The sequence below is a fragment of the Stylophora pistillata genome, chromosome 3 (genome assembly GCF_964205215.1).
Source record: "Stylophora pistillata chromosome 3, jaStyPist1.2, whole genome shotgun sequence".
NCBI lineage: Eukaryota > Metazoa > Cnidaria > Anthozoa > Scleractinia > Pocilloporidae > Stylophora > Stylophora pistillata.
Window position 1 is genome coordinate 47,663,013 of NC_142521.1, and position 27,608 is coordinate 47,690,620.

The following is a 27,608-nucleotide window of genomic DNA, read 5'->3' on the forward strand; positions in this document are numbered from 1 at the left end:
ATTCTTTACCTCTGCTTTTTTTTTCTCAGTTCTTGCTAAAATAGCAAAAACATTTTGGCCAAGCGTGAAAGACTCGTGCGCAGACATACACTGACACGAAACTCATCCCCGAGTCATGAGAGCAGAACTTTATAATCTTTGAGCATCTCCTATGAAATATTTGCGTCAACATGCCTTTGCATTAGCGACACAGTGGAGGATAAGGGAAAATAATATACCATCGAGACGAGCAAGATCCGCTTTCGTCTTCCTCGAGCTCCACCGACTGAAGTTTCCTTTCCTAAGTTGAAGACATGATCCTTGCGACAAACTAGCCTGTTTTCAGGTAACTCTTCGCTGATATTTCCATTGTGCCGTTGGCTAGTACTCCCTGAAGCACGGACTAGGACAATGTTATGTTCAGCCGGCATGAATAGGGTATATCGATTCCCTTGCAGAGCGCAAAATTCCCATTTTTCGAGTTTTATGTCTCTGGGAAGTTATTTCTCGCCAGTACATGAAACGTCCCCGAGTCAAACGGCCTTTGGCTTGGAGAAATTATCTGGTTTCCGAAAATTCAACGAGCGGTCTTTTCGGCACACGTGTTACGCGTTTTCTTGGTGAGTATACTGACGTCGCATACTTACCAAGGAGTCTTCAGCAGGCGTAATATTTAGCCTGTGTACAGCCACCCCCTACCCTTCAAGAGAAAACTGGGAAGGGGCCCCTTCTCGATTTCTTTCGGAGGGTAGGAGACGGCTGTACAGCGTAATTTTGGCGGGCGAGTTCTCAGCAATTTTGGAGCCCAACTCTACCCTGATGAAGAAAGACTCTGGGATCGAGGCTGAACGAAAATCCCCGTCACGCAAGAAAGTGTGGGTAATTTAGGCAAGATGGCGGAAGGAGACAGTAACTACGCTTCGCAAACGGAGATTTTGGCCCAGTTTCAGGTTGCAATGATTGTTCTATACCTTTGTCGGCTGAAAATGTAGGGAATACTTATTGTATTATCTACTTGCAGGATATAACTGGTTATGACGATATTGAAAAGTGTAGAACTGTTCTCGAGCAACATAACTGGGATATCGAGGTGAATAAGTTTTCGGTTTTTTAACCTATTTTTTTTTCTATTTTACCTCTAGCGAAGCTTATTTTGAGTAGAAGAAAAAGTTTTACATCCGATCTATCTCGGTTTCTTCTCCCTAGATAAACTATCCATTTCCTTTTATGTATTGCAGTTCAACATTACTTTGTAATTGTGTAGAAAGTAAAAATACGAAGTAAATGTACAATGTAAATTCATGAGTTCTCAAGCCTGCATTGAGGCTTCCATAGATTAGTTAGTTATTAATTAATTTGGGAAATACTTCCTCTGTATTTTTCCCTACCATCTAATTCCCTGGTTAGTAATCAAGGAATTACAAGTTAACAAAAACATGACAAATTTTTTAGGCTGAGTACATGTTTTCATCACAATACTTGGTTACTTAGTCATTGATAAGGGGGAAAATGCTATCTACTGGATAAAGTTTACTCTTTATATGCTTTAAGAGAGATTTTTCTTTCACCTGATAACCAAACGGTGTTGGATGAAACTGTTGAGGCATTATGTATCACTGAGACATTTCTCGGGCAAAAAGTGTTATATCACTTTGCCTTGGGTAAAAACAGGGTGTTTTCTTTATATAAAATAAAATAATAAAATTTTTTTGCAGCACAAATTTGGATTTTAAGATACAGGAGAAAAGCATTTGTTAGAGATTGAACTCTTTGTGATTGTTTCAAAGTTCAAAGTTCAAGCTTGTCTCAAGAAGTTTGTTTACAAGATTAGAGGTCAACTGATATTACAAATTTTTTTAGTCGTATTTTATGAGAACCATATTAAAGTATGCTAAAGTGATAGGAGGAGTGAGTTATATTTATTGAATTGAATGTTTCTCTGTAAACAAATTTTTGTATGACTTAACAGACAGCAGTACAAGATACACTGAATGAAGCAGAAGGTGCCCAGCCAGTGTTTCACCCACCGCAAAATTCATTTGAAACTAGTGATGAAGATGAAGTGGATAATAATGTAAATGGAATAGCAGTAACACAAAACCAAGTCCCAACAACTGCAACATCCACCGCAACAACAGCAGCAGCTGCACGAACAACAACAACAACAGTAGCTCAGAGACCAAATGAGGTTAATTTATCCTTATCCTGCCTATTACAAGGCCATCATTTTTCCATCAGGGTTTTCAAAATTAGCTGGCAGCCACCACATTTCACAGTCTACTCTGTAAAAAGCACAAGCCATTCTGAATTGTTTGGTGCTCAATTTTCAGCATGGAAACATAACACTATGCTGCCTGTGCTGTATAACAAATTGGTCACTCAAAAACGTTTTTGACAACCCTGAACACTTATGATTTTGCTTGATGATATTTGACAGTTTGATATTTATGCATATACTATTAAGGGTCAAATTTTTTTCATTTTAAAATGCTTATTTCAGCAAGTAAGTGTTGTTCTATATTCCTGAAATGACTTGACTTGAAAGGTAGCCAATCGATTACTCTGTTCCATTCTAGGGTTAGCAGTTAATGGCAGTTGAGCAGTTTGTAAAAACAATTTTAAGGAAATACCTTATATAAAGTTAGCTGAAATGACTCTTCTGCTCAAGGTTTCACTGTCTCCTCCTATATGTCTAGCATGGTATCTTCATTGCAATTTAAGTTACATAAGGTCATAGTAGTAGTAAGTATGATAAATATTGTAAGAAATAGACAACTTTTTTGAGAGACATGCTTTGGCATGCTTATGCCATCTTCAATCAATGAGTAACAGGACGTGAGTAATTATATAACAGACAAGTAGATGAATAAAATGTTTACAGTATGATGTAATACAAAAGCGGGTACTAATTACAACGTGACACCAAACATCAAAGGTGTGAACTAAAATGCTAGAAAAGTGTTATAATGCTGTAATTAGATACAATGAATATATGAAGTTCATATATTTTGAACTGCAGTATTAGATATGTATGACGCACAATCCTCGCAGTAGAGAATGCTATTTATGCAATAGCGAAAATCAGACCTGAAAAAAATGTGGCCTGTACGGGATTCGAACCACTGACCTCTGCGATAATAGTGCAGCGCTCTACCAATTGAGCTAACAAGCCAACTGGGAGCAAGCCGTTAAGTTGATTTGTAATAAACCTGTGATGATAAATCCGTAATAAACCCGTGATGATTTTTTTTAGGTCTGATTTTCGCTATTGCATAAATAGCGCTCTCTACTGCAAGGATCGTGCATCATACGAATGCTGTAATTGTTTGTTAAGTTCAGGTTTGATCTTATTTATTTAAAAAGCTTCTTTGAGTTTTAAATCAATTGAGTTGTTAGCAGAATCCAGAATTTCTAGTGTTTTAGTTCATACCTTTGATGTTTGGTGTCGCGTTGTAATTAGTACCCGCTTTTGTATTACATCATACTGTAAATATTTTATTCATCTACTTGTCTGTGATATAATTACTCACGTCCTGTCACTCATTGATTAAAGATGGCATAAGCATGCCGAAACATGTCTCTCAAAAAAGTTGTTTATTTCTTATAAAATTTAAGTTACATTGTATGCTAGATGTAAACCGAATATGACAATGATTTTTTAATGTTCTTTTCCATTCATTTCATCAGGGATGGCTTGTTTGGTTTTTGTCTATTCCACTGCTTCCTTTCAGATTTGGTACCAGTATTGTTAGAGATCTTGTAGGATTTATTGGTAAGGTCTACAGCAGTTTTCTGGTTCATGGAACTGATCCTACTGTTAGATACTCTTTTTTTGACTTTGTCTTGTGTGTCACTCTATTGCTTCATTGCTTGACTATATAAATCTTCAAGAATCTTCACACACTTAATTTCTCTCTCAATCCATCCATACCTACATTATTGCATAAGTGTTTGAGGGTTAACCTACCCCTCCCATTTAAAATGGTTACCGTAATACTAACTTCAAAAGTGATCTATGACAATAATTACCAGAACTGGTCTTGATATGAACCCAATATTGTTGCTAATAGGAAGTTTAGAGAGATTTACTATAGATAGTTCCCTTTTATGATCAACTTTTCATTAATTTTTTTTACAAAAGTGCGCTGAATTGCAGTTTCTATATGTACAAGTTAGTATTTAATGTTGTGAACAAAGTGACTTTTGTTTTTAAATCCCTCTCCTCTCAGTGAGACTTGTATGGCCCAGAGCATTTGAAGGTATTTAGATTTTCCATTGATGTTTGTCAGTACTGCCAATTAAAATTTTAATTTTCAATTTACTGTCAAAAGATGTCAGGATTGCCTGTAGTTGATTTTGCTTTACTTTGCTAAATACAATCATTGTTGAAAGCTTGGCTCACCCTCTCAACTAATTGATGCAAAACTTAATCCAATATGACTTTGTCACCAGAATAATTATTTATTCATATAACATTTAAAAGAATTATGCACCAGATTGGTGGGGAATGGTGATGCATTGTTACTGAGCCGTGAAGCAGCAAGATGAATATACGCCACTTTCACTGACACTGGGGCAAAAACATGTTTTAGTTTATACCACACAGAAACCAAAATGTTTGTTTATTTGTGCCAGTGATCCAAAAAAATGGTTGGAAAATAAACTCTTGACTTGCAATTTTTTCTGAATTCATTTTGGTGTAAAGCAATCATACCAGAATATAATAGTCCCATGTATTTCATGTTCCCTTAGCCTTCTTTGGTGATATGACATCATAGTGGAATTGATAACTTGTATATTTTTGATATCCAAATTTTTTCTTTCTGTTCCAGCTGAAACTACCCCATTAGAGGATGTTCTTAGGTTCAAAACAGAATTTGAAGCAGAGTATGGAACAGTGCATCCAACATTTTATCAAGGAAGCTATAGTCAGGTACAAGAAAGCTTTAAAACATTTAAATGGTGTTAGTGTTTAACAACATTTTCTTGGTTAGGGGACCTCAGTCTGCAGCAGTTTGCCTTAATGAACAATTATTAAAAATATCCCTCATCATAACTTAAAAGACCCATTTGTACCACCCTGTGGGGGCACAATAATATTGTAAAGGCTCTAAACTTAACTTTCTTCAAACTTGTTATGGGGAAACTGAAAATGGTAAAATGCTTGCCAGAGGTATATATTGTTGCTAGCAACTGACAATTTCTGCAACAGTACATGACCTACTAAACTGCTTACAGCATCACTTTAATTTCATCAAGGTTGCCATGACAATGTGTACACAAACCAAAAATGTACAGGATGATTGTGCAAGTCCAATATTGCCATTACCAGAATTCACCCTACTAGCTTGGCAAACTTGATTGTGCATCTTTTGAAAGGGCAAGAGGGGGTTTATATATTGTTCAATTGATAGGAGTGTGGCTTATTTAAAGAAGGTGATAATTTCAGGGAAGGCACTTATCAAAGGTATTACAGTAACTGTTTTCACTAGAATATATGGCATTGTGACCTTGTTCAGGGATAAAATAATGCTGGACCTCTCTTTGGTCTCATGAGTATTCCTACACATAACCATCAGGACACTGTGCCATATAACCCACTATCTCTTACTGAAGTGTGTTTAATGTTCTACAGGCATTGAATGATGCAAAGAGAGAGTTACGCTTTCTACTAGTTTATCTGCATAGTTCAGAACATGAGGACACCAAAGAATTTTGTAGGTAGGTCTATATGTATCTGCATTTGCTCGATAGAGGATACAGGTCCTAATTTAATCTGCCAGTACATTTAGAATAGTTTTATTCATTTGGTCCAAACACATGTACAAAAACCATGTATCTTTGGTTGCATGTGTGTAAAGAGCCCATGAATGATGTTATGTGTACAGATGGATGTGACATTCCCACTGCCCAGAGTTTGTAGAAAAAATGCCTTATTTGTGAATACCATATTAATCTTATTAGTTCACATGTTTCTGTAAAGGTCAACTATGACAAATGATGGATTTAGGGAATATGTGAATGGAAACATGTTATTCTGGGGAGCAAATGTGAAATCTCAAGAAGGTTATAAAGGTATGTGATCATTGTAAAGTTTTTAGATGAAAGGGAGATAGACAAGTTACCATTAGGTAATAAACAGCAATTTAAGTGAAACACAGGTGTTTTCTTCCATATTATGCCTGAGTACCAAGGATGCTACCCTTGTAATTCGTTAGTCCTGAGTTCCCCCCCCCCCCTCTGTGACTAGCCCCTTTCTTTCCATCCCCCTTTCTGAGAGGATAATAGGCAGGGCCTATGGAAGGGTGTTATCAGGGTGTGTATGGTAAGTTTGAAGGAACAAGGCAAACCTTTACTGATAATAGGCAGGGCCTATGGAAGGGTGTTATCAGGGTGTGTATGGTAAGTTTGAAGGAACAAGGCAAACCTTTACTATTAATAGGCAGGGCCTATGGAAGGGTGTTATCAGGGTGTGTATGGTAAGTTTGAAGGAACAAGGCAAACCTTTACTGATAATAGGCAGGGCCTATGGAAGGGTGTTATCAGGGTGTGTATGGTAAGTTTGAAGGAACAAGGCAAACCTTTACTGATAATAGGCAGGGCCCATGGAAGGGTGTTATCAGGGTGTGTATGGTAGGTATGAAGGAACAAGGCAAACCTTTACTGATAATAGGCAGGGCCTATGGAAGGGTCTTATCAGGGTGTGTATGGTAAGTTTGAAGGAACAAGGCAAACCTTTACTGATAATAGGCAGGGCCTATGGAAGGGTGTTATCAGGGTGTGTATGGTAAGTTTGAAGGAACAAGGCAAACCTTTACTGATAATAGGCAGGGCCTATGGAAGGGTGTTATCAGGGTGTGTATGGTAAGTTTGAAGGAACAAGGCAAACCTTTACTGATAATAGGCAGGGCCTATGGAAGGGTGTTATCAGGGTGTGTATGGTAGGTATGAAGGAACAAGGCAAACCTTTACTGATAATAGGCAGGGCCTATGGAAGGGTGTTATCAGGGTGTGTATGGTAAGTTTGAAGGAACAAGGCAAACCTTTACTGATAATAGGCAGGGCCTATGGAAGGGTGTTATCAGGATGTGTATGGTAAGTTTGAAGGAACAAGGCAAACCTTTACTGATAATAGGCGGGGCCTATGGAAGGGTGTTATCAGGGTGTGTATGGTAAGTTTGAAGGAACAAGGCAAACCTCTACTGATAATGTAAAGGGACAGTTTGTATCAATGCTCTGGCAGGAGTAATGTTTATAATGCCTCATGAAATGATGGCTGAATGTGTTTTGTTTTTTGTTTTCTTTTTGTGCTACAGTCTCACGTGCTCTTCGTGAAACCACATATCCTTTTCTGGCCCTAATTTGTCTCCGAGATAACAGAATGACGGTTGTTGGGCGAATGGAAGGTAAGTTGCCTCGTCGCCCTGCCAACCCTCATCACACCCCAGTGGTCTACTTATCACATAGATTTTAGGTTGCTGTGCGTCTGTATAGTTATAGATCACAGATGACTTCAAAATGTAGCCACCCTTTGACTTCCCTGATCTCCTTAGTATTTCTCCTCACTATCTACCATACCGTCTTGTGATGTTACTTTGGAGAATTTGAATTGTATCAAATGATAATGCCCTTGTTGACATTTTCTTTTATTCTCCTCACTTGTCTGCTTGATATTGTATTGATATCGTAAGCAGAAATTCTGTCTTGGTCATTCGTGGGAGTTAGAGAGATAATAACAAAAGAGTGGCGTACCAGGCGCAGCCGATCACGAAGTTTTTTTCCTATTCTCGTGGTAAGGGAAGCTTTGTCATCACTAAGATAGGACAGATGTTTCCATCACGAGCACCTCACGTGCCACCTACTGGCTGTCTCGTGAAAAAAAAAATATGTGGGTTCTAATATTGCAACCCATGTTCTACACATCCAAAGATCGTGTAAATGGCATTATACCAAAGAAAACTATTATCTAGGCGATCAACATCTCCCTTACTTGACTAACACTGATGCGTGGAACTAAGAATCTATTTTTCTTCGCAGGGCTGATGAATGTTGATGGGTATGTTTCACTTCTTGCTCGATTGATAGAGGATAATGAACCAGCTTTGGTTGCAGCACGAGTTGACAGGTTTGTTGTTTACTGTATTTCACAGCTGACCATTTTTACAGGCGCTTCGGATTATCAGTGAAGACGAGGCAGTGTGTCGTCAAAACAAAATGTGCGCGTGAGGATGGGATGATTGACATGCGAGGATCGCTTGATTCTCGCACTGGAATTTGCGTGTTCGTTCATGCTTCCTCTCTCATTTCCTAGTTTTCACAAATGTTTATCAATTTAGTTTCGTTTCTTTCTTCACTTGTGGACTGCTAGGGGAAAAAAAACCGAGAAAGTACTAGCTACGTGTGACAAAGTGGAGCGTTGAGGTTTGTAAAGAAAAGCGAAGAGGTTTTCATTCGTTGGCTCAGAGTCCAGGCCGAATTCTGAGCATCCCGCACTATGAACTATAAAAAGCCAAGAGATTTTTGTTCGTTGGCTCAGAGTCCAGACCAAACTCAGAGTATCCCGCACTATGAACATTAGAGAGAACTTATAGTAATCCAGAATCAAATGTATTCCTGCCCCTCCATGGGATTCGCATTTATTAGTATGTTTTTATTAGTGCAATTGTTTTATTATGTACTTGTGGTGTGTCGTCAACAGACAAGAACGCACTCAAGCTCAACAGCTACGCGACGAGCAAGACGAAGCGTACTATGAATCCGTTAGAGCTGACCAGGAGAAAGTAAGGCAGCTTTGATTGAGGTTTTGATGTCTTTACAGTAGCAGGTGTTTTATGTCCATTCTCGTTTTTGAATGTCGAATTGTTTATTCGACTTGTGTGATTTTAATGCAATTGACTCGGATCAGGCTTATCCTTTTTTCAGCGCATTAGCGCAGAAAATGCGACAGTCGGCTGTCGCTCTAACGTTGCTACTTGCGCCTTCCGCTAGAAGAAGGAATGCCTGATCGCAGACTTTTTACGCGTAAGAGACGGTAGTTTATGCTCTTCTACTACATTCACGAACAGACTTTCACTTCTCCTCTGCTCTTCTCGGCCGTCGTGTGCAGAACAAAGGTAGTGATGTACTTAGACAGGTTTAACTGACATGATAGAAAAATTTTTATTTGAATGTTGTGGTTTCTGTTTGTGAAACTACGAGACTGATTGAGAAATCTGGCGTCCCTCACCTCACCCCAACCAAAACTGACCTAAATTATCTCGCTCACGGTACCCCGCATTTTCCTACGATTGCTAGGTGAGCTTACGTGAGTTCATAGGTCGTCTGGATTTCTTTGGTTTTGTTCAAATTTTCTGAAAAGACAAGCTCATCACTCTACTCCTATGAAATGTATGTTAACAGGAGAGAAAAAAGCGAGAAGAGGAAGACAAAAAACGACAAGAAGAAGAAAATAAACGCAAGAAGGAAGAAGCACGACAAAACAGAGCAGAGGTTTGGAATTGTTTTCATATTATTGAGGCTAGGACAAGTAGCCCATAATCCATTCAAAGCTGGGTTTTTGACCGGGAAACGCCACCGGTGTATGTGTTTTTCTTAATATTTCCGGACTTGTCTCCGTTTTTTCTCCCGTTTTCTGCAACAGGTCTTGACTTATTGCAGTGCAACATACCGGTTGAGAGAAATAAAGAACAATGAACTTGTGGTGTAATCGCGTGTTTAGCAGCCTAGCTCGTCCCCATTTAGCCTTACGGGAGAAGTATAATCTGAGCAGGAGAAGCGTGAATTAAGCGGGAGTCCCGTGAGGCATCTGTCTCAATGGGGCTTAAGTTTGGTGCTCACTTTCTCCCTGTGCTCCCACAATTTACCTGCTTTGCTTCCGCTTCCTTTGCGTGATTCCAAAAAAAGGAAGAGATTTCCACACATGCCATTGTTTTTTTCGCTCTTAAATCTTAAAGCGTTTTGAATCTTCTAGTATTATACTAGTCCTTGAGAAAATTTTGCCTGTAAAGTCCATAGCACGGGAGCGTGTTGATAGAAAACTGAGAGTTCCCGAAGAACCGGAAAGTTCCCACCCTGATGCTATCCGCGTGGTAATGAAACTGTCCAATGGTAAACGACTGGAGAGGAGGTTTTTGAAGTCGCATCCCTTGCAGGTAAGATGTGTATTAACAGCATTGTAGTCTGAAACTATACCTGCAGGGTTATATCTGGATAGCATTATCATAGCGGAACTACAAAAGTCAACATGAGTGTTGGCATGCTGTCGTGGATACTTTACGAATGGTAGGTGGGGTGGGGTGGGAGGTAAAGCCATAGTGGATTCGTACCCAATCCAAGTGGATAAAAAAAAATACTCTTAGGCACTTCGTGCGTCAGATTTGGATACTCCGTTTAGTGTTCTTACTGCATAAATACGGGCCTGTTGATTTACACAGAGGGGCAGCGGTATAGGCCAATCTACGCGAGGTGCACGGAAACTCGTAGTTACATCCCCCCTTGGAAAATGCTATCCATGCCTCTGTGAGTGGAACTCGCCGATTGCTTAACTAATTGTTGTTCATTTAACACTCCACATTCTCATCCTCATTTTTTAGGCGTTGTACGATTTTGTATTTTGTGATGAAGAGTCCCCGGCAGAATTCGTCTTGGTGTCAAATTTTCCACGTAAAGTGTATGCGCTCGACTCGTCAAGCGAAGATCAAACACTTGAAGATGCTGGCATCGAGACAAATGCAATGCTGTTTGTGCAAAATGTAGAAGATGAAAGTGATAGCGATTGAAAACTGTTGGTGAAAAAAAAATGTTGCCGCACGGGTTTGAAAGGCATTTTAACTACTTGCAGTGTGTTGGACACTTGAATATCTGGAACGCAAGGGGAGCGATTGATTTAAAAAAAGTTAAGAGAACGAGAATAAAAAAAGAAAAACAAACAACAATTATTTTTAAGAACCGGATAGAACGCCAAGCGGAAGAGGTTATTGACTACACAAGACACAAGACACAAGATCGGTACCACACGGTAATGCGCCCGGACTAAGGATGTTCCATTTACTAGGTCGCTTAAAGATTTCAAGGACAGGAGTATCCAACGAAAACAGTATGCCCCAGGGAATGGAATCCCACGGAACTGGAGTGATTGGGTCGTAAAGGCATTTCAATACAACTGTGTATTTCGTGTTCAGCGTGAGAGCCTTATACTTGATTTATTTGTGTTAACTTATTTTATATCTATTTGAACTGAACTGCATTATTTGGGGAATTTTATCACGAATAAAGCTAGCTTTTATGGTCTTAAATTCACATGAGTTTCGTTCGAAGCAAGTGGCTATTACACAGGTTTGACGATTTATTTTGGAATGAAACTCGTTGAATTTTTTTTTTTTTGTTTCATTTTTTATTAGTTTATACACACTTAGTGATCTTGGCGTTTCAAGCAATCTGATTGGTTCGCTATCTCGGGCTAATCAACAATGTACACCTCCGAGCGAGTGGATAATGTGAAAAACAAAATGGCGGGCGTAAACTCGCGTTTCGCTAAAGTTTCAGAAGCAGAAATTGCCTTTAAATGGTTTCCTTTTAATTTTGTCGGGATCACTTCGTGTGTATATACTAAAACAAGTATTCTTTTCAATCTTGGTGAATGGTGGCTTTCAGGAATATTTACCTCGCCGCTTCGCGGCTCGGTAAATATTTAGCCACTATTCACCTCGATTTCAAAGAATAATTAAATGTTTCCTAAAATTTGAGTTGCGAGATGATGACTCAATTCCAAGAAGCATTGCCTTGTACGAGCTCAAATTATCTAGGCTGTCTTTCATTTAAACTTTAATTAAATTAGAGGAAATATTGACTGAATATGAAAATAAAGTAAAGTCATCCGTTCGAAAGGAAAGTATTTTCTCGTTGAATTGTTGTACTTTTACAGCTTCAGTTCAGTCCATTCCAGTTCAATTTCTCAGATGGTCGTAATACAGTAGCATAAATAAAAATAACACAGCTCAAAATTGAAAGTGATAATTCGAAATGGAGCCAAAAGACTGAGTTTGGTTATGTTCGAGAACCGCCTTTACCTTGTTTTGCCTCTCTCGGGCCCTGCAAGTCGTTTCTTGGAATTACGAAGGGGACTACAAACCTAGGTATGCAAGTGAAAGTGCTTGGAGGAAAGTGCCTCCCGGTTAGCTCAATGGGTTAGAGCGCCGGATTGTGTGCGGGAGGTCGGGAGGTCGAGGGTTCGAGCCCCGGCCGGACCAATACTCGTGGTCTCAAAATAAGTGAGGAGAATTTGCTACCTTTCTATAATATCAAGCAATGGATAGATATTGTAGTCTTCTCGGATAAGGACGAATAAACCGTGGGCCCCATCTCCTGCAGGGTAAGGGGTAGGAGACGTTAATTTCCCACGCACGAGATTACTGTGTGGTGGATGTCCTCCCCTAGGGTGGGATGGGAGGGAAGGTGAGATCGTTACATGGACTGAAGCGGCTGCCAGAGGCGCCTGATAATGCTGACGTCCGATCTCAACCTTATCATTGTAACTAGACACGTTTGTTGTTTAGAGTGCCTAAGACTTTCTGACTCTCTGACTAGTCTCCAAATCTCAATCACCTTGGCTGCCCTCTTTAAATATTTCTGCTTCGAAATATGGCAAACATGAGTCAAAAAAAGAACTTGAGCCCTTATCGGAAACGTTTATTAACGATATTACACAAGTTTATCAATCTCTTACGGCGGACGACGTTGTGCAGAGATGTAATATGACCATTGAAACATAAAGCTATTATCAATTAAGCAAATTTGCTGTCCCTATTCCAAAATCCTAAACAAATTTAAAGAAGGGTTTCTCATTTGTAGCGAGTCCTTTTTTTTTTCCCTTGAATTACTATATGAAATCCTTTTTCGCTAGGTCCTGTTGAAGGAAGAAAAGCGAACAGAAGCTTTAATTAGTCGGCGGTTTCCTTAATAAGGGCTAATTAAAGGGAAAGGAAATTAACTCCCGTTTAGAGGAGGAAAAGTTCCACTCATTGTAGCAAGACATGGATTTCATATTCATCAATTTTACTGTTTCTAGCTTGTGAGCAGGCTCTCGTTATTAGCGCAACAGAATGCACTCTTCTCCGCCCTCGGTAAGATTTGAGACGAGGCGAGGAGAGCTTTGTCGGTGGTCTGGCACTAATCAGTGCCAGACCCTTGCAGTCCTTTCCCGCGGGCGAAGAAACCCTAGTGCCGAAGAGCAAATAGTGAGGGCTAGCTTCCAGGCCGGACCATCCCTCGTTGATTCCAGAGATGATTACTCATGGGTACTCTAGTCTGGTGTTCAGTCTGACCTAACTTATCTCATAAGCATTTCAATAAATGATCGCCGATATCCTTCCTTCACCCTTCCTTAGTTCTTGCACCTTTTTCCAACCTACATCTCTCGGGGCTGTGCGCTGGGCCGCGCTGCCTTTTCCTGCCTTCCGCGCGCTCTTACTCAAGACCCTCTTACGGGATTCAACATTTCTTTTGTAAATAATGATTTTTAATACGACAATCCCATCTATTGATTAGCAATAAGTTTAGACGCCTAAATAAGTCAATTAACATTCTTACTCTGACAGAACATATCACTTACTTTGGTGGGTTCGATTTCGTAAGTGGCGCGGAATCCTTTTTCTGATATGGTCACATCCGAAGTGAAGTAAAGGTTGATTTCACCACCCGTCTTTTCTTTAAAATGAATTACCACATCAGGCTGACGGTGTCGATATCCGCTGAGTAGTTTCACCATCCGTTTCCCCACCTCAATTTTCAAGCTATCGAAGCTGTGGGCAGAGAGGACAGATTGAAATAAAAAGTGCTTTTACATCTAACTGCGAAACTGTTATGTTTTATCGACCTACCGGACCACAGAAGTCTCTGTTTAGCTCCAATCCGTCTCGTCTCTTCGGTTGTTGAGATTGTGGGTAAAATATTCCACATAGCTACTGTTGTCAAAATGTATTTTTTGAAACAGGATCCAAATTTTGGGGACTAAATTCCGCATACCACCAGGAACAAGTCCGAGTTATCCTCGGGTTTTGAGAAAAAACATTCCTAAAAAAAACTTTGTTAAATAATCCCTACCCCACCAACGCAAACGACATGAACGCCAACTCACCCATGTTCTGTTTGAAAGCTGTCAAAATGGATTCTAAGTTCTTGGCCAGGTTTAATCGTTACAATCCAGAAACATTCAGTGTTGTCAGGGTACTTTCCTGGAAAGTTTGGCGACTCAAAGTGTCCCTTTTTTTCTATCAACTGGCCTCCACAGCCTGAACCTGGCAAATAAAGGAGATAACAGATAAAGCAAAAAGAGCCTCTTTCAAGAATATATGATAACCATGCAAATTTTTCTTTTCTCAATTTCATCGCTTGTTTGGGTTGAAAGTGTAACACTTAGGTCGTAACTGGTAAAAAAATCTACCTATTCATGTAGCAGCACTTAAAACATCTCTCAGCCAAGTAGTTTATGGGGAACGGGCCCTAAAATTATTATACCCACCAGCAGTGATTTTAAATTTGGCTTTAAATCCCTTGTAGGTTATGAAGGCATCAGAGTGAAAAGCGATGGTGACTACTTTGTTATCGCCAAACACTATGGTTTGGTAATTGGCATCCTTGTGTCCATCGATTATGTACAGTTCTTTGTTCCCTTGTAGGATTTCCAAATAGTCAAAGCTGAAACAAAGAAAAAAGTAGAATAGTGGTTCTAATAAGACATCTCTCCGAAATGGTCGCAGAAAATTAATATTACATTACATGCATAGGAAAATTGTTGGTCAACCCAAATAGATATCTGCTTTGATGTAAAAATACAAATAATTCGTTAGCTACGTGATGTCTCGACCGGCGAAATGCATTTTGAATGTGAATTCTGTATCCCCATAGAAACATTAATAAAATTTTGAAGAGTTTTCAGATGATCACTTCTGCGATGAGGAACCCGGTGAAGACTTGAAATTTTCAATACTGCCGATTGAACAGTGAACTGTCTTGCGTTGGAAGTATTTTTTTTTCCCTGAGGAATTTCCCCGCAGAAACATTTGAATAAGGGATAAACTAAGTAAGGACATCTGGTTTTCTTTGTCTTTTCAAAGGGAAAGTGTCGATTCACATTCTTTTGATTTCGTGGTTATCATGCATTTTATCCCCGGATCTTTACAATTAGCCGATAGATTTCCACTCGTTTGAACCTCGTCGCATCACTTTACCATTCATCAAAGAATCCCCTCAATCAAAAACTAGAAAGGTGCAAAATGATAAAACCCTTCCATCACTCTCAGAACGAACAAAAGAGTATCTCTGCGATGGACAAAGTAATACTCCGCCTAACGACGTACGCATCGCCTTATACTCACTGCTCTTCTGTATCAAAAAGCTCATAAGTGATGCGCAGTTTGAAGCCCTTCCTAACATCTATCGTCCATTTACAGTGTGCGTGGTTTGGATAGTATTCCCCATCGATTACAGGTGAAGAGAAACCTCCTTGGTCTCCCAAAAGAACGCCACCACAACCTTGTAGAAAATGAGAAAAAACTTTTGAATGTGAATTCTGTATCGCCATAGAAACATTAATAAAATTTTGAAGAGTTTTCAGATGATCACTGCCGATCAATACTGCCGATTGATCACTACCGATGATCACTACCGTCAATACTGCCGATTGACTATACATAAAAAGAACCCAAATCTAAACCAGTTGTTCAGACGCAATTAGTAGTAATCTCAGTGGGGTTAAAAGTTTACTTTGTCTTTGATATTCTTTAAATAAAGCGTAGGTCAAAGCTTATGTTGTAAAAGGTTTTACGTTAGAGTAAGAAGAAACTGAAGGGAAAAATATAAACTTAACAATAAAACTGTATGCAAAGCTACAAAACTAAATAAAATTTTGTTGGATAACCCTCGGTTAGCTTAATCGCGCTTTGAACAACCCGGCCCCACAGCTCCATAAAAGTCGATGCGGTGGCTTACCAACCGTTTTCAACCTCTGCTCTACATATTTCAGGGTAATATCTGCAATTACTACGCTTTTGCATGCACTCGTTTGTGTACTATATCTCTAAAAGTGAAACACACTAAACAGGTTAATTACACGTATAACAACAATAGGAATTGATAACCCTAAAATGAATGATAGGGTTTGAACCAAGTGACCTTGTGGGACGAGATTACAATGAAAAGGGAAACAATACGACCCACGAAAAAAAAGGGGAAAAAGTAAGCTGGTGTCATGAAAACATTCAAAAAAATTAACTTAGGATTATGTAATGCATTTTTTTACTCTCTTAGGATATGTCTAGTGTGTGGTATTTGTATCTATCACGTAATCCGCATTCTTTACTTGTGTAATTAACCTTTATTCTCTATATTCAATAGTTTTCTTCCCCTTTTTCTCGCACCTTGCGTCGGTATATCATGAAGGATTTGGGCACGGTTACAACAAGTGAGGTGAAGGTTTGAGAGTTGCGAGCGACGAGCGTGGAAAAATTTGAGGGAACGGAGACTCGGCACAATATCAGTTCTGACAAATTCATTCAGAAAAATCGTTCCACTTCACGGTAGAAAATCATTTGCCGGGGAACGGGTGTGCAAAGAATCTACCAGACTGTGAGCTAAAGGAAGAAGAGATAGTAACTGATTCAACAACAAGTCTGAGCGAGTCAAGTTACGAGAAGTAAAAAGTTGAAAACGGCTAAGTTTTCAGAAGACGAAGCAAAGTTGAGATGAAAGAAACGAGCAAAGTTGTGAACTGGTGAGACGGGAACCTAGTTGGAGAAACGGGAGTCGGGAGTTTGGTTTGGCAGGGCACCGTTTGTTGGTGGAGCGTGGTGAGTTGTGAACAAGACAAGAACACGGACGCGGGCGTAAGGTGAAACCTAACCAAACTGAACTGAAAAAAACCCTTCTTTTTTATCTTAATAATACTCTTGTAAATATAGTTAGCGCATTCTAGTTTTAAATTATTACGTTCTTGTAAATTCTTGTAAAGTAATTTAGGTAAATAATTCAGCAATTTAGTTTTATCGCATTATTGTCATTAAGGTAAATAATTTAATTTTTTTTTGTCGTTTGTAATTGTGAATTACCATATTGTCTTACTTACTTAGAGTAATAAATATTTCTAGGCCTACGTTTAGTTGTGTTGTGGCGTGTCTTCTCGGGCTTGTTTATGTTTTGTGTTTTGTGTATGTTGGAGGGCGCCCACCTTTGTGGCGCCTATTCGTCACAGCTGGAGAAAACAAGTTGTTAAGTTATTTGAAACACGAAAAGAGTGAATCGATTGAAGCCACTGAAAGAAAACCATATCACTAGAAAAACTGATGCAGAACTACAAACATTGACTTAATTAGTACATGCTTATTAATACCTGGTTCCACCATGGAGGGTTTTGTCGTGGCTGCTGTCCCCGTGGTGCCTTCCTCAGTAGCCCCCACCTCGGTGGCACCTTCTCCGCTGATCTCCCCCTGAATGGTACTTTCTTCGATTACTCCTGCCTCCGTGGCGCCTTCTCCGCCAGCTGCCGCCTCAGTAACGATTTCATCCGTAGTCTCCGCCTCCGTAGCTCCTTCTCCTCTAGCCACCATTCTGGTTTCTTCTTCAGTGACCACTACATTCGTTGCACCTTCTCCACTAGCTGCTTGCTCTGTAACACCCTCAGCAACCTCTGCCTCCGTGGCGCCTTCTTCGCTGGCTGTCGCCTCCGTAACGACTTCCTCGGTAGTCTTCGCCTCTGTAGCGCCTTCTCCACTAGCCACAGGTTCCGTCGTGCCTTCTTCGATAGACTCTACCTCGGTGGTACTTTCCCCACTGATCTCCTCCTCCATAACACTTTCTTCACTTACCCCAACCTCCGTGACGCCTTCTCCACTAGCTGTCGCCTCCGTTTCGAATTCATCGGTAGTCTTCATCACCTCTGTAGTGCCTTCTCCACTAACTGCTTGCTCTGCAAAACTTTCAGTGCCCTTTACTTCTGTGGCGCCTTCTCCGCTAGCTGCTGTAGTGACTTCCTCGGTAGTCTTCGCCTCTGTAACGCCTTCTCCACTAGCCACAGGCTCCGTTGTACCTTCTTTAGTGGCCCCTACCTCTGTAGCGCCTTTTCCACTAGCCACAGGTTCCATTGTAACTTCATCAATGGCCCCTTCCTCTGTAGCGCCTTCTCCACTAGCTGCCGGCTCTGTAACGACTTCCTCAGTAGTATCTACCTCTGTAGTGCCTTCTCCTCTAGCTGCTTGCTCTGTAACGCCTTCAGTGGCCTCTACTTCCGGGGCTCCCTCTCCGCTAGCTGCTGTAACGGCTTCCTCGGTAGTCTTCGCCTCTGTAACGCCTTCTCCACTAGCCATAGGCTCCGTTGTACCTTCTTCAGTGGCCCCTACCTCTGTGGTGCCTTCTCCACTAGCCGCAGGTTCCGTTGTGCCCTCTTCGGTAGCCCCAACCTCGGTGGCACTTTCTCCACTGATCTCCTCTTCCATGATACTTTCTTCACTTAACTCAGCCTCTGTGGCTTCTTCTCCACTCGCTGTCGCCACCGTTACGATTTCATCGGTAGTCTTCACGTCTGTAGTGCCTTCTCCACTAACTGCTACCTCGGTAAAACTTTTAGTGGCCACTACATCTGTAGCGCCTTCTCCGCTAGCTGCTGTAACGACTTCCTCGGTGGTCTTCGCCTCTGTAACGCCTTCTCCACTAGCCACAGGCTCCGTTATACCCTCTTTTGTGGCCCCTACCTCTGTAGCGCCTTCTCCACTAGCCACAGGTTCCATTGTACCTTCATCAATAGCCCCTTCCTCTGTAGCGCCTTCTCCACTAGCTGCCGGCACTGTAACGACTTCCTCAGTAGTCTTCACCTCTGTAGTGCCTTCTCCTCTAGCTGCTTGCTCTGTAACGCCTTCAGTGGCCTCTACTTCCGGGGCTCCCTCTCCGCTAGCTGCTGTAACCACTTCCTCGGTAGTCTGCGCCTCTGTAACGCCTTCTCCACTAGCCATAGGCTCCGTTGTACCTTCTTCAGTGGCCCCTACCTCTGTGGTGCCTTCTCCACTAGCCGCAGGTTCCGTTGTGCCTTCTTCGGTAGCCCCAACCTCGGTGGCACTTTCTCCACTGATCTCCTCCTCCATGATACTTTCTTCACTTAACTCAGCCTCTGTGGCTTCTTCTCCACTCGCTGTCGCCACCGTTACGATTTCATCGGTAGTCTTCACGTCTGTAGTGCCTTCTCCACTAACTGCTACCTCGGTAAAACTTTTAGTGGCCACTACATCTGTAGCGCCTTCTCCGCTAGCTGCTGTAACGACTTCCTCGGTGGTCTTTCCTTCTGTAACGCCTTCTCCACTAGCCACAGGCTCCGTTATACCCTCTTTTGTGGCCCCTACCTCTGTAGCGCCTTCTCCACTAGCCACAGGTTCCGTTGTGCCTTTATCAATGGCCCCTTCCTCTGTAGCGCCTTCTCCGCTAGCTGCCGCCTCTGTAACGACTTCATCGGTAGTCTTCGCCTCTGTAGCCTCTGTAGCGGCATCTCCACTAGCCACAGGCTTCGTGGCACCTTCTTCAGAGGCCTCTACCTCTGTAACGCCTTTTTCACCAGAAGCCGCCTCTGTAACGCCTTCTCCACTTGCCACTTCCGTAGCCCCTTCTTCAGTAGCCCCTGTTTCCGTAACGCCTTCTCTACTTTCTGAAACCTCCACAGTTCCTTCCCCACTTTCTGCAGCCTCTTCCTCAGTGATTTCTGCCTCCGTAGCGCCTTCTCCACTGGCCACTTGCTTCGTAATACCTTCATCAGTAGCCCCTGCCTCTGCGGCACCTTCTCCCCTAGCCGTTGGCTCTGTTACACCTTCTTCAGTCATGCCTGCCTCCGTTGCAACTTTTGCTGTGACTAATGCCTGCGTGGCGCCATCTGCACTTGCCGCCTCCGTAGCTAACTCTTCAGTAACCCCTGCCTCCTTGGCACCTTTTCCACTAGTTACCTCCCCTTTAGCACCCCCTTCAGTAGCCCCTGCCTCTGTAGCACCTTCTCCACTAGCAGCGTCCTCCGTCACGCCTTCTCCACTTGCCGCTTCTGTAGCCCCTTCTTCTGGAGCCCCTGTCTCTGTTGCGCCTTCTCCACTTTCTAACACCTCCACAATACCTTCTCCGCTTTCTGCAGCTTCGCCTACAGTAGTCTCCACCTCAGCGCGCTTTATCTGCATGCTACCTTCTTCTCCAGCCGTCCCCTTCGTAACAAATTGTTCGAGGAGCGGTTCTGTGCGTTTTTCTGTTAGAAATAGTAATATTTTCTTAGAATAGTTTTCGAGTTTTTAAAGGAGTTATGCGAGCAAATTTGAAATTTGAATCTTTTCCTATTTTTTAGGAGATTGACCGTAGGATCTCGGTGTCTCACTGAACGTTTTACGTCCATTTTACACCCCACTCTCTGTCAAAGATTGAGCAATATGTCCCTTTTGTGAATGGTTCTGCAATAAATGATGTATGGAAGACAATTGAAATCTATCAAAGAGTGGCAAAGACGGACATATAGCGGACTTTATTGAGTTCATTCATCGCTCAAAATACTCTATCAGGAAATGAACGCGTTTTGGTAACGCGCAGGTATGATCTGTTTCATCCAGCTAATAATTTCACCCAAGATTTATTTCAAAAGTGAGAAGATACAGATTCAATCATTTAAGTTGCAATCCTCCTTTACCCATGTTACAACTCAGTCTTGGGATTAGCTTATAGCTGCACAGTACATGAATAATTAACAATTATTCTACTAGCGCGTGTTGGATATGAGATGATAGATAGCCAACGAGGCGCGTAGCGCCGAGTTGGCCATAATCATCTCATATCCAACAAGCGCGAGTGGAATAATTGTTTTATTAAAAACGCCTCCAAGATATTAGTCAAATCTTACCAAGTCTTAAGTTTTTTAGCTCACTTTTAATTTCAAGCTCATGCACACGCTTACCATATTTGTAGATTATGGTATATTGGCTCATAAACCATAATGGCTAAGCCAATAAAAAATCTTGAATTGCATTATCCAATGATCCAGTTTTTAATAATATACTTTATAAAAAACTCGATCATTAGATAATGCAATTCAAGTCTTTTTATTGGCCTGGCCACTATGGTATATGAGCCAATATATCATAATCTAATATCTGTACATTGTAACATCTGGTTTCTTCTTGCAAAATAAAGTCGAGAAGATTTGTCTAATATCTTGGGTTTTTTTTTAATAAAAAAATTATTCCACTCGCACTTGTTGGATGTGAAATGATTATAGCTAACTCGGCACTACGCGCCTCGTTGGCTATCTATCATCTCATATCCAACACGTGCTTGTGGAATAATTGTTAAGTAGATGATTATTTTCTTTTATTCTTTTTAACTAGTCTGCATATCATTGTGTTGACTTTTACAAAAATAAATTACATATTGGTCACCTCTGGGAATGGAAGAGAGGGTTCCAGCCATCTTAGTCATTACCGCATACATTTATACCAAATACCTTTCATCTGATAAATCAGTCGGTCAATTTCATCATCAAAAGGTCTATACCAGTCATCATCGGCTTCGTTACAATTGCCATTAAGAGCGTCACAAGGATCTTTCGAGGGCGAGCCCTGATGTAGCCTTTCCAATCGTTTATTTATGAGTTGATCTGAAATTTAACAAGTGGTTGGTTACTGAAGCAGCACCGGCTTATTTTGTCAGAAATGGTGGGAAACTTTCTTTACAATTCCTTTGAATGTCACCAACAGGGCTAAGAGACGAGTGACCTAAAATTAACATGGTTTGGAAGAAGGGTAACATCGAAATTTTCAACAATATCCTTAAAGTTTGGTGATAAACGATGTTCACGTTAAGTGAGAAGCTTTGATAAGAAGCACAAACCACTACTTATATGTAAGATTTCTATAACACTTTTTTAGTAGCAGTGCTTCCCTTTATTTTACCTAAATGCAATTTTGGGGCGTTTAACATTAGAGTATAAAACTTTTATTTAACTTATATTTTTATCTTCACCTGTATCGATGTCATTTTCTTGATGCAAAGGAAACAGGCCATTCGCCGAAGTAACCACAACAAACAAAAATAACTGAAAGAAAAAAAAAGAGCACATTTACTTGAATGTGCCACGTAGCATAATGTATGAATTTGATTAACTAGTTATGGAGAATTCAGTAAATCTGTGAGCAGTGATAATTCATTTGAGAAAAACAAAGCCTTCAGGTTTTTCTCTCCCAAAGTACTTAGATTTGTTAAAAGGGGTGAATCTTGTCAGTTTTGAATTGAGGGAGGGGCTCTCTATGGTTTCATTCTCTTCTTGAAAACGTTACTGACATTCCAAATTGACTTTGAATGTATGTTCAGTTTTAAGGACCAACTTGACAACTCTGATGTTGAGACAAAAACAATATGTACTTGTTTTACTTGTTTGGTTGGGCCGGATGGGAAAATATTTGGCTCGAAGCCATTTTATCAAATAAACATTAAATGTTGAAAATTTCGGAAAATCGTGTTTCACCCTAAAAAGGATGTAAGAGACGAGTGCACGCGGAACAACCACGAAAAGATTCCACAATAAAGCTTTTCCTTTTTTTTTCAACTCAGAAGAAACTCACTAAATGGATAGATAGATAGATAGATAGTGAGATAGAGAGAGAGAGATAGATAGATAGATAGATAGATAGATAGTTAAATTGCCCTATACATTGCAGCCCGAAGGCTGAATTGCGTATATACAAATGATTAAACTAGCATAGTGGGTTCATAACATTAAATACTTTAAATATAAAAGTATGTAAAAAAGGGATAAAATACAATAAAGGGACTTGGAAAAACCTACATATTTATATTAACGGTACAGGATCTTATAATAAAAAAACTGTTTCTAAAACGATCTGTCTTGCATTTGGGTACGATGAAGCGCCTATTGCACTTTGAGGCATAGCGTCACGGACCGCTAAGTTGAATTAACTTATTCAGATGATGTTCAGGGTCCTTTATAATGGTGTCGAAAGTATTAATACATAGCCCCACGATGAAATGGGGACGAATAAAATGGGGACGATGTTCATTAGTTCGATGGTCTCCTGGTAGGGCAGTTCAGGGCAAACTATAGACATAGCCCGCTTCTCGACTCGCACCAACTCGTCTGCTAAGTACTTTGGCAAAGCATAAAAAAAGGCAGGTGCCGCGTACGTAAGAACAGAGCGGATACAGGCAGTATAAAAGGTGGACATATCATGCCTAGGAACTCCTGATCTTTTTAACTGCACTAAAAAATACAGACGCTTTGACGCTTTCTTGATTACGTGACTAACATGTTCGCTCCACTGAAAGTTTTTCGATATCGTCAGGCCTAGAAGTTTCGCACTAGTCACTACCTCTAGTTCTTTACCATCTACAACAATAGGCGCACACTGGGCCTCGTTCTTTGCAAAAGATATTCTGAGCTCCTTACACTTTTCGCGATTGAGTTTGACTCTATTCTGCATGGACCACTCCACAACCTTATCTGCGATATCCTAAGCATAACTGTAGTTGCCCTTGGACACGACTTCTGATGCCGTCGTATCGTCAACGTACTTCCATACATAGCTAAATTATCAAGAACTAAGTCATTTATAAGTACAAGAAACAGCCATGGGCCTAATTTAGTTCCCTGAGGGATCCCGGAGGGGAATGGACCCCACTCTGAGTACCAGTCCTCAGATAGTTTGATTCTTTGATTCTTTATTCACTAGTCCTCGCATTCATCGAAAAACACGACTTTTTTTATCCTTTTCTTTAAGTGATATGCGATTAGACTTTTCCTTTATTTTCAAGTCAGAACAAGAAACTCCCAATTCCTTGAAAAACGCGACTTTTTTATCATTTCTTTTTTCCTTTAAGTTTTTGCAACACAGCGACATGAGGGCAGCAGCACCGGTCGGCTTTTTCCGGACCGGCTTTCGTCGACCCGTTCAGCCGGCCGTGTGCACGTCGGTTTTCATTATGGTTTTATCTATGGAACTACGCGAGCATGTTATAACCTCGACCCAGTATCCTTAATTTCCAGTCGTTATCTGGAAGTAACAAACGGCTGCGTTGGAGACAGAGCTGATCTTCTTTCCGCCGGGAGGGTTTAGCCGGGTATCGTTGCAGTGCAGGATAAACAATGACATGCAAAGACCTAAAAATATCATGAATCAGAACTACGGTATGTTGATCTGAGGCGAGGTTAACGAATTACTGGAGTCACACAAGCTCGCCAACGTATTTTGAACTGACAGCAACCTTCGAAGTCTCGGCCTCGATCTAGCCGGATCATACTTCCAAAGAATGAATTATCAAGAAAAGGTTCTTCATTATGCACGTTTCATTAAAAAAAGTATTTCCTCTTTCAAATTACGTCATATCGACAAGTGTAGGAGGAATATCATTATCACAAATTCGTGGTAGAATTTATAGTTTATGACCGATTCAGCCAAAAACCGGCGAGGTGCCTTCAAAATGCTCTCGAGCAATAATTCGTTTTGTGGATATTCTTGTTATTATGACAACATTCCGTCATGAAAAAGCTATTAATGTGTTCTTAAATGTGCTCTTTTGTATTCTTTGTAAACATTCTGACGACATGGATCAAATTCACTCCTTATTTCCCTTTTTTTGTTTTAACGTCATGTTTTAATAGGTGTATTCGATTGTCTTCATTTTTTTCGCTTTCGTAGAAGGAAAAAAACTGAATAGCCTATTAACAAACCCATGGCAAAATCCAGGCGCGGCAATCTTTGTCGGCCAAAATTCGCGTCGCTCTTTCCTAGGATTAACATTATGACTGCTTGTCGTAAAAGATTGACCGAATCTGCTGCAATAATTGAAGTCAAGGCAAACAGTTTCAACAGAATAGTTTAATAATATTCGTTCCGGACTAGTTCTCCTTAGCTTGTTGTCTGATAACAATCCAATTCATGTCGTGGGCTCATTAAAAAAACTTATGTTACTAAAGATTAGTGCTTGCGTTTTCTCTTCAATATACCTCCACAAACATTTGTTCTAGACATCATTCTTATTTTTACAATTTTCCTTGTTAACCTTAGCCTTAGGACACTTTCTTTGTGGCCTTAAGTATATCTAAGGTAGTGTATAATTTTCACGTTCCGCTCTGTTAAATTTTCCGTTTTCTATGTTGCTTCTGCCATAACAAACTTTTCCAGAAAGGTTTACCAAGCATTTCGCTTTATTCTCCCATAATTAATTTTAAAAGTATTTATTTCATTTTATTTTAGAAGAAAATTATTTCATTCATATTGATACTAATGTGAGGAAATATCAAACAGACTTATAGTGCTCGAGCGAGTGTTAGGCATGTCTTTAATCCATAGACATATCTTTAGGCATGTGGAGCGGCTTTCAAAACATTTTCCTCCTGAAATGAGTACATTATTAAGTTTCCCTTGATCTGACGCTTCAGCGCCCCATTAGAAAATTTACCCCGAAAAATCCTAAAAAAAGATATCATCAAAGTAATCCTGTTGATGTAGAATGTTTATTTTTGCAGAGTTAGTGGTCTGAATGTAAACAAAATCTAAAGGAAAATAATACCATGGAAATATAACTCCCGTCTGCTGTCAGTGTCAGAATACATCCAACCATCTGATATTGTCGCAACGGACAGTTTACTACGAGGTTCCCTTCAAAACTCATTAAAACAAGAAACTAGGAAACAACTTCTACATCAAATGAGTTTAAAAAAATAATCGCTTTTTACCTACATTGAATTTACATACACTCGCCTGCTCACACAAGTTTTAATTTTCGTTACAGGGGTTGATCAATTTTTTTTGGGAGAATATTGTGATAAAAATTTTTCTTGGTAAGACTCAAGACCAAATATTAGCTTTAGCTTTACTAACTTTTGAATTGAGATCTAATTACATGGCGATATTTGTTTCTGTTTGACGGTTACTTACCAGACGAAGTGTCAGCCAGGCTGCCATGTATTTATGTTTTGAACGCGGTAAAGATGATATGATGAGGTTCGCTTAAAATCTCTGAACCTAATTAAGACTTTCCATTTTGGACACGATTATTCTGACAGCGTCATTCGTGGGATCGACACGATTAAGAACGAGTAATTGATTTATTTTCATTCATAATGAGCTGTACGCTACATTAAACCTTTAAAGCTATTTTGAAATGCGGAAAAAGTTTGATAAAATTTAAATAGGTCATAAGGTTAGTAAAGTCTGCTAGATGTGACAAATTTCGGCGACTCAAGCAATGGCGTGCTTAGAGATTTGGGAACACATCTCTCTGACAAGCTACCCATACGCTTCGCTCCCACCGATGATTTAGTTGATATAATTCGGTCTCCCGCCAAAATTGGTTGAAAAGACTGCTAGAGGTTGCATCACAACAGTTGCCAGCAATTATGCAAACATCGCCATTTGAGATAATAAATAAGTTTAGAGAAAGAAATTGTTTCCATTTGAGATGTTTTAATATCATGTTTGTGAACAAGGGAATCTTCAGCGAGCGAGTGATTTGGCGTGAAAAACAAGACTGCTTCATTATCGAATTAATATCTACCTAGCCGTGATACTTTTCAAGCGGTAAAATCATGAATAAAAAGGTCACTGTACCACTTTACAAAAGCAGTGAATGCAACTCATAGCGGGATGTATTTGTTTATTTGTTTGTTCATTTGTTTATTTTGCCATTTTGTAATTATAACACATCAGTGGATATAAAGGGAATGACCTATACATTGTTATAATATAACTGAAAATTTAGCATGTGACGAGTAAACCCGTTGAGGAACCAAGAGGCTTCAGCGAGCTACAGGCTCCTCACATCTTACAAAAGTGAAGAATCAGATCTATAGCGTGGTTGAGGTACATATACGTGGTTGAGGCCTCTGTTGACATTCCATGTTATCAAAAGCAAAACTGAAGAGCTCACAGCCAGCTATTAAGTTTGTTCCAGACTTTCAGTATGTAACGTACGGCAAGTGCTTTAGGAAACTACACGATACTGTGTCGTAGCGGACGAGTGGTTAAACGAGGGAGGCTTGGGTCGAGTCGCGTAATGGCGCCGATCCAAACCTTCTACGTACTACTTCGCAAGGACTTCGCACCAATTCTCTTGCTAAATGCCTCGAACATCTAGAGGAAGCTACTGGCTATCGGAGGTCAAACTCCGTCCTCTTCTCCCTACATCTTTACTCTGCTCTACTATGCTCTACCATGACTCTCCGTTTACTACTTGAACGTTAAGAAAAACTCAAACCCCGCGTAAATAGATCGTTTTCACTCACGTGACCAAAACCCTGACAACTGTTGCTACGCCGCCATATTTGTGTACAGATATCGCATGCAAATCTACTGCGTCCTTTGAAAGAAGATGGTTTTGTGCTTGATTGTCGGCTGTGGAAATAGAAGTGGAAGGGATAGAGGATTATATTTTGCCAAAGTACCTTCGATAATTGCAAATCAAGGAAAAGAAGCCAGAGAGTTGTCAGCAGAAAGAAGATCGCGCTGGATTTCTGCTATTAATTAGCAGAGACGATCTCACCGGTACCATTTTGGAAAACGATTGCGTGTGTGAGAAACACTTTGTTTCCGGAAAGGCCGCAAAATCATGGGATA

General features: G+C 40.4%; 2 protein-coding genes and 1 non-coding gene across 4 annotated transcripts; 1 reads left to right on the top strand and 2 right to left on the bottom strand.

Moving 5' to 3' along the window:
* The first annotated feature begins 834 nt into the window (after positions 1–834).
* Positions 835–11,869, top strand: LOC111337404 (FAS-associated factor 2). Its single transcript, XM_022943691.2, has 14 exons — positions 835–929; positions 1,001–1,069; positions 1,949–2,167; positions 3,667–3,751; positions 4,209–4,238; positions 4,812–4,912; positions 5,615–5,700; positions 5,963–6,054; positions 7,296–7,385; positions 8,017–8,104; positions 8,678–8,759; positions 9,379–9,468; positions 9,987–10,130; positions 10,572–11,869. The coding sequence occupies exons 1-14, from the start codon at positions 873–875 to the stop codon at positions 10,755–10,757; spliced, it is 1,419 nt and encodes a 472-aa protein (XP_022799426.1). The 5' UTR covers positions 835–872; the 3' UTR covers positions 10,758–11,869.
* Trnan-auu (transfer RNA asparagine (anticodon AUU)) lies at positions 3,079–3,151 on the bottom strand. The gene has a single exon. It is a non-coding gene; the product is annotated as a tRNA-Asn (tRNA).
* Positions 11,870–12,651: 782 nt separating the features above from the next.
* LOC111337793 (uncharacterized) lies at positions 12,652–26,126 on the bottom strand. 2 transcript variants are annotated; one of them, XM_088752639.1, is made up of 9 exons: positions 26,034–26,126; positions 22,000–22,072; positions 21,482–21,634; positions 17,363–20,239; positions 15,354–15,510; positions 14,498–14,673; positions 14,114–14,273; positions 13,589–13,778; positions 12,652–12,883 (listed from the first exon to the last, which is right to left on the bottom strand). In XM_088752639.1, the coding sequence occupies exons 1-9, from the start codon at positions 26,109–26,111 to the stop codon at positions 12,857–12,859; spliced, it is 3,891 nt and encodes a 1,296-aa protein (XP_088608765.1). In that variant the 5' UTR covers positions 26,112–26,126; the 3' UTR covers positions 12,652–12,856. The 2 variants fall into 2 exon arrangements, with proteins under 2 accessions (XP_088608765.1, XP_088608766.1); XM_088752640.1 differs by having other exon boundaries at positions 25,932–26,113.
* Between the last annotated feature and the right edge of the window lie 1,482 nt (positions 26,127–27,608).

Coding starts and splice junctions, on each gene's coding strand:
- LOC111337404 (XM_022943691.2), top strand. CDS start 873: ATGGCGGAAGGAGACAGTAACTACGCTTCGCAAACGGAGATTTTGGCC. Junction 7,386..8,016: donor GGTTGTTGGGCGAATGGAAG/GTAAGTTGCCTC, acceptor TTTTCTTCGCAG/GGCTGATGAATGTTGATGGG. Junction 10,131..10,571: donor TGAAGTCGCATCCCTTGCAG/GTAAGATGTGTA, acceptor CTCATTTTTTAG/GCGTTGTACGATTTTGTATT.
- LOC111337793 (XM_088752639.1), bottom strand. CDS start 26,111: ATGAAAATAAATCAATTACTCGTTCTTAATCGTGTCGATCCCACGAAT. Junction 22,073..26,033: donor GAATAATCGTGTCCAAAATG/GAAAGTCTTAAT, acceptor TTTTTCTTTCAG/TTATTTTTGTTTGTTGTGGT. Junction 14,674..15,353: donor CTTTTTGATACAGAAGAGCA/GTGAGTATAAGG, acceptor TCTTTGTTTCAG/CTTTGACTATTTGGAAATCC.